Raw genomic sequence first — 6,963 nt, 5'->3', positions numbered from 1 at the left:
CAAAATAGATGAACGGATTTTTTAAAAGGCTTATCGTTCGAAGACTAACATGATAAATTGTGTTTACATTATGAAAACATATTAGATAAATTAGAAAAATACCAATACGTACATCTCCATGTAGTCCCAAACCAACAATGATTTACAAAAGTAACAAATACAAAACAACTAAACCTGGGTAAAAAAAAAAGAAACTGGATTAGAAATATACAAACTACAATACTATAAACTACAATACTGCAAAAAGTCCTATTCTTCGGTCTTCCCCAAGTGTCGTCTGCTTCAGCATCGATCCTTAAACCCCTGGCAGCCAGACTTCTCCCCTCCCGCTTTCATCTGTCCTATTCCTCCTAGATTCTCCTCGACGAGACTGGAAACGGATCAGCTCCATGACGACGATGAGACAGCAGCAGATGTACAGAAAACTCCAATATTGTGTCATGGAATGGGAAAATACATAAGCCTGTTCCGAAGTGAAACGATTGAAAGAGCCCTGACCGGCTGATAGATTGTTGAAAGATGGCAACCATAAAATAAAGTTTGATGAAGAACGTAGTTCGAAAAAGAAATTCAGAAGAGGAATTTGACTTGGATGTGAAAGTTATACATACATACTTCCAGAAAGTGGTATGGTTGGGACAACAGTAACTGAGTAAGCACATTGATCACACAAACTATCCCCAGGCAAAATTTACCTAAAGTCATCGATGGAAACCTAAATTAATGAAGCACTGCTCATTATATATAGAAAAAAATCCGGTTTCTTTGCTACGTTGGTTTGATTACAGGGTTAAATCATTTGGCTAAAAAAGAAAAATAAATAAATAAAATGAAATGCATTTTTAAGAGTGACAAAAGGTAGTCTACATGTAATAATGTCCGTCTAATAAAGGGATACACACGGCTCTTAGAATCAAGTAATATTTAATGAATTAAAAAACAAGCAAGAAAAAAAATCGTCTCGATTATTAATAATCATTATCACATAATAATCATGATAAAATCTAGTAAATCTACATGATCTATCAACTGAATAAAAATGACATTTTTTTACGATGTATCAAAATATGTGAAACAATAATTCTGAGTCTAGATGATGAGCCAGCTCTGTGACTGTGCCCTTTCAAACGTGGTAATATACTAGGCTGAACATAATCTGATTTAAACAGATAAGGTTAAAATCAAACAAACGATCAAAGCACTGAAAATTTCATCGTAATCGGACAATGAATAACAAAGTTATAATCATTTTGATAAAACAGTTCTGTGCATGTCTTCATTAGTATGCAATGGGCAAGCTGGTGATGTCATACATCCACTTATTAATTTTGTATTGTATTATATGAAATTATATATATTTATTCAAATTTTATCCATCAAGAATGAAAAAAATAAATGGATTGAAAACAGATTTAACGCTTATAAGATATTAATTACTACAACTCATCGTTATTATCATACACACATATGTACTTATAAATGGTTATGATCTCATGTAATAACATTATTAAGAAAAAGGTAAGTGGGGATGTGATATCATCAGCCTACCTAATGAAGATTCATGACGGTGTGCATATAACTTTTTTCACAAAATATTGTTTAAACTTTAAAATTACATATCTTCGAAAACTTTCAGCAGGGAGTATCCCTTTAGTATACGGTATCGAGGGTCTTCTTCAAATCTTTGAGTTATTTTCTCCCAGTTGCTTTATTTTTCCCTTCTTAAGAAGAGAATGGTATGAGTGACATCATAGTCGAGTCATCTTCGGCACCAGAGCCATCCATTTATGCATTCACATTTGCCTCTTTTTCATGTTAGCGGCCAACACTTTGGATTTGAAGCTTTGCATGCGATGACTACCAAGACATTAATGAATTAAGGCTCGTCCAGTTCTTATTATGTCTATAATTGTATAAAACGAAATGTATATTAAGTCCGATGCTTGGTGAGTTTTAGAATTACCATCAGAACGAATATGCAAATTTCAACGACCAACAGGAAGATAAAAGATGCGTTGAAGTCAGCAAATCTATCAGCAAGATATCCTATAAATATAGAGATAAAATTGAAAAGAAGAGGCAAGATATGTATAATTTTTAACCACGTACAAATATTACAAAATGAAATTTGAAATGAATTTCAACGACTACCAAAAATACATCCACACCTCTACTGTGAGCTCCCCTGATTTGGTGACTTTGTCATTCAATGGGAACTGCCATGGTGACTATGTTCAATATCCAAACAAAATAAAGGCTTTGATGGAAGTTGTCAGTGGAAGGCAAGTTAACCATAATTTTATATTTCATGCAACGGGGTCCTGTTGTTTAAAAATTGTGTTATAATAACGTTACCATCGTTTATACCTGCTATTGACGTGCCTAATAGATCTGATATTCCAAAGATGACTTCTCCAACTGCTAAGGCAACAGGAAAGGCATGAGATGGACATCTTTCTTGACACAGGGTGACTTGCAAAATATTAAGTTCAGCGATACACATGGCTGTCACAAACGATGTCACTATCATGATGTTAAAATTTAGAATGAAGATGTCGACGACAAGGGACGAGCAGTTTAGCAAGGTCAAGGAAAGAAACCATTCAAGCTGACCGAAGTACTGAGTACTGGGGAGAACACCACTAACACAACGGCCAATAAAACAACCGGCTCCTGCGGAGTAAGCAAGGGAAAGTGCCTTTGAGGCTGTTATACCTCTACCCATGGCGCGGGGAAGCAAGAATGCATGCCAAGCACCATCTATCACCCCGAAGAAACCCACAACAACAATCAAGGCAATGAGCCAGGGGTCTTGGTAAAAGATAGATTCTATGATAACATGTACAATCTTTTCGAAAATAGCGTGGCATCTCGTGCCCATCTGAATCTCCTGGGCACCAGATTTTGGTGGAGACTGTTGTTCAATTAGCTTCGCTGGCCTTCTCCTCTGAAGAGCTATCTGTTCATCATGACCGCTTTCACTGTTCTTTATCATTTCCACTTGAGAAAGATCCAACAATGACTCTCTCTTTGGTTCTTCACGTATGGTACCCGTAGGATCGTTGTCTGTAAACCCAGATTCGTTTCCAGACTCATCAGATCGCAAACTCTGGCAGTTCATGTTAATAGTCGCGTCATCTTTGTTCACTATGGACTGTTTTTCTTCCTTCCTCTCTAAACTAGTATCGACCAACATCGTGAACGGAACGAGATGAGACATGAACCCTCCTAAAAGCAATAGTGATGCTCGCCAACCATATACTTTTTTGAGATATTGAGCGATGAGAGGCACTGCGACCATTCCGAAAGCGAAACCAGATTTGCCAATACCGTAGAAAATCTTGAAATCATCTGGAGATTGTGCGTCGAGTGTGATAACGATCGCAGTACTGAGAATGTTGATACCGGTCCCTGAAAACAAGAAAAGAGAAAATGTGCTCTTTAGCTTTTTTTAAGACTTTGGAAAACTGAGATGACACCCGGGGATACTCGAATTATAACATGATACCTAGTCAGGGGTAGGGGGTTCTGGAACTAAATCTTGGTCTTAAAACCGCATATATTCGTAATTCCGAAGCTTTGTTATTCCGAAGGTTCAGATATTCCGAAGGTTCGTATTTCCGAAGGTTTGTAATTGCGAAGGTTCGTAAGTCCGAAAACGAAAATAACAGCGGCATATATTTACCAAGGAGAGCCACTAAAGTTCACTTCCGAAAACTGTTCTCCCAGTGGGCCCTGTTATTATTACCCCGGCTTTAAGAATTGAAGTTCCGTTATTAATTCCGAAGGTTCGTTTGTCCGAAAACGAAGTGAGGTTCGTAATTCCGAACAAGGAACCTTATTTTATTTTCGGATTAACGAACCTTCGGAACAACGAACCTTATTTCGTTTTCAGATTAACGAACCTTTGGAACATCGAACCTTATTTCGTTTTCGGATAATCGAACCTTCGGAATAACGCCACAAATGTTCAGATTAACGAACCCTTCTACGTTTTCGGATTAACGAACATGGAGGTATATAGGCAATTTCCCGGGGGGGCCACTTCCATTCACGAGTGGATACCATGCGCGACCATGGGGTCTCGAAAAGCACCCTAAACACGTAATTTCCATATTCTGAAAATGCACCCCTTAACGAGTATTGGCGTGTGAAACCCTACCCTTAACAAGTATTGGAATTAAACAAAACGATACTCTTGGCAAATATTCCCTGAAATGAACCCCTAAACAAGTATAGGAATGTTTTATTGTTACGGGTCCTTCGGTCGTCGGCTTTACCATATTTGGTTTAGTACGACCCCACCTTCTACATCTCGTGCAAATCGGACTCTAAACACGAAGTGTTGGGGCAAAATGGACATCCTTTATAAAATATTTTAATTTTGTTTTATCATTCCCGCAAATTCAACCCTAAACACGTAATTTTCCTAGCGAAATAGAGACCCTTTTTTCAATATTTTTGTGTTTTTGACACCCTTATCACGTTACGTACGTAACGTGCCCTATCGTGAAAAAGACATCCTTTTTACGTGATTTTTTGGTCGCGCATGGTATCCACTCGTCAATGTAAGTGGCCCCCCGAATTGCGAACCTTCGGAATTACGAAGTTTATTCGGAACGGCTCTTGGACCAACAATTGCCAAAAAAATTGCAATGCTCAGGAACAGACTACATTAAAAGGGGGTCTCCGAAATCTCGTTAGATAGGCGTAGCATATGACTCGGGAGCACGTTATACGTCTTGCTAGATTCATATCGGGCGCGGGGAGCTTACAAATCAGGGTACTATATAATTATCCTTGGTAGTGCTAGTACACAAGGGTCAATGCACTTTCACATTCACTGATATACACACACCCACACATCACCCACCTGGTTAAGCACTTACAGTAAAACTTGAAGGTAAGAAATCAGATATTTATAATGTATTTTTATTGTATACATCACTTATTTATCGCAGGACCACATATATTATTGTTACCTCTACCTTATATAATACTTTCTGTAATTACTAGCACTGCCAAGGATAATTATATAGGAGTAGGATTTGTTTGGGTGTCTGCGCGTATGTGTGAGGGTGTGTGACTGCGAGTGTGATTACATACATACGTTCACGTGCTTAGACGCGAATGTATATGAATCAATACCTTTCCTTAATATGTACTCAATATATATTATACAGTACACACACTACAATATGTCTATACACTTTACTAAAATATTTGTTATAAAAATCTGTGCAAACTTAATCTATTTTAATAACTTTTCAATAATCTTAATTAAGCATTACCAATGCAATACAACTTCTTTTGAGATATATATTGTTTTGAGATATATGTATTACTTTGAGATATATGTATCATTATACATTTTGAGATATATGTATCATTATAAATTTTGCGATATATGTATTATACCGTACACATAACCCAATGTGTCTACATACTTTCAAAAAAAAATGTTTGTAATACAAATCTTAATTGATTTTAATAGCTATTGGATAATCCTAATTAAACATTACCTATGTAAAACATCTTCTTTTTAAGATATACCTATATTTAGTAAATTAATCCAAATATATGCATGATTGATGTAAAGCCATTATGTCTTTTACATCTTCAGATACCTGAAGAAGGCCGAATTAAATGGCCGAAAGCTTGTACTAATAAAAGTTGAAGAAATCCAGGCTACGTCTCTAGCTTCAATGCTTTTTGAGCTTCTTCGCCAATATATTAATCACTGAAGAACCCACGCAATGTTTAGGTCCTTGCTCATCACAATTATATATATATATATATGTATATATATATATATATATAATATAATGATAATAATATATAATAATATAATATATATTGTATATATTATATATATATATATATATATATATATATAAACCCCTCAAAAAAAGTTTTGCAACTCAGTTTTGGGGGATGATATCTCTTTGGTTAATGAAGTATAAAAGATGAAACTGGTTTCATTGGAAGGCTGAATTATTCCTCTTTACAATGATATGCCATTTGCTGTGATTATGTAATCATGGAATATGCAGTCACAATGAACATTGAGAAAAGTCAGAAGTGAAATGTTGCAAAGTGCATTGATTTCTAACAAGAGTCTCCATTTCTATAGAATTTCCACCATGCTGGCCGGCCGGCGACAGTGAATGCACTCGGTCCATCCTCAAAACAATTGGAAATTCGCTATTGGAAACGACGCATTTTGCAACATTTCATTTCTAACATTGCTGCGTATTATCATGTCTGTGTATTCCATGATAACACTAGTATTACAAATGACACATGATTATAAAGGAGAATAATCATGCTTTCTAAAGATATCACTTTTACACACGATGATGGCACATTAAGAAATTTATTGGCACTCAAACTTGCAGTTTGAGTTGCAGAACTCAAACATGCGATGGCAACGAATTTTGCAACATTTCATTTTTTACATTGCTGCATATTTATCATGTCTGTGTATTTCATGATAACACTAGCATTACAAATGACACATGATTGTAAAGAGGAATAATCATACCTTTCAATGGTACAACTTTTACATATGATGATGGCTGACTAAGAAATTTATTATCACTCAAACTTGAGTTGCGGAACTTTTTTTGAGGGGTTATATATATATATATATATACATATATATATACATATATATATATATATATATATATATATATATATATATATATATATATATATATATATGTATAATGTGTGTTTGAGGGTGTGTGTGTGTGAGAGTTTGCTTTGTGCGATCGAGCACCGTTGTAATGTCGATTTATGACTCATGTACCCCCCCATCTGAAAAATGGATCGACGCCCCTGTATGATTCTATTGTCAAGACCCACGGAGGATATGTACCTCATGCATACCTTGATTCCAAAAGACAGAAATTTTTTTTTAGATACATCCTTTGTCGTATTTGTCTGTTAAAATCAGAC

The 6,963-nt window shown here is 35.7% G+C and overlaps 1 protein-coding gene across 1 annotated transcript; it reads right to left on the bottom strand.

The window, feature by feature from the left end:
• Window positions 1–984: 984 nt before the first annotated feature.
• Window positions 985–4,755, bottom strand: LOC121429043. Its single transcript, XM_041625939.1, has 3 exons — window positions 4,740–4,755; window positions 2,368–3,411; window positions 985–2,046 (listed from the first exon to the last, which is right to left on the bottom strand). Exons 1-3 carry the CDS (start codon window positions 4,753–4,755, stop codon window positions 1,931–1,933), a joined length of 1,176 nt encoding a protein of 391 aa, XP_041481873.1. The 3' UTR covers window positions 985–1,930.
• Window positions 4,756–6,963: the final 2,208 nt, after the last annotated feature.

This window comes from Lytechinus variegatus, chromosome 15 (assembly GCF_018143015.1).
Source record: "Lytechinus variegatus isolate NC3 chromosome 15, Lvar_3.0, whole genome shotgun sequence".
NCBI classification, from domain to species: domain Eukaryota; kingdom Metazoa; phylum Echinodermata; class Echinoidea; order Temnopleuroida; family Toxopneustidae; genus Lytechinus; species Lytechinus variegatus.
The sequence above is the reverse complement of the archived record's forward strand: the minus strand, read 5'-3'. Positions and strand labels throughout refer to the sequence as shown.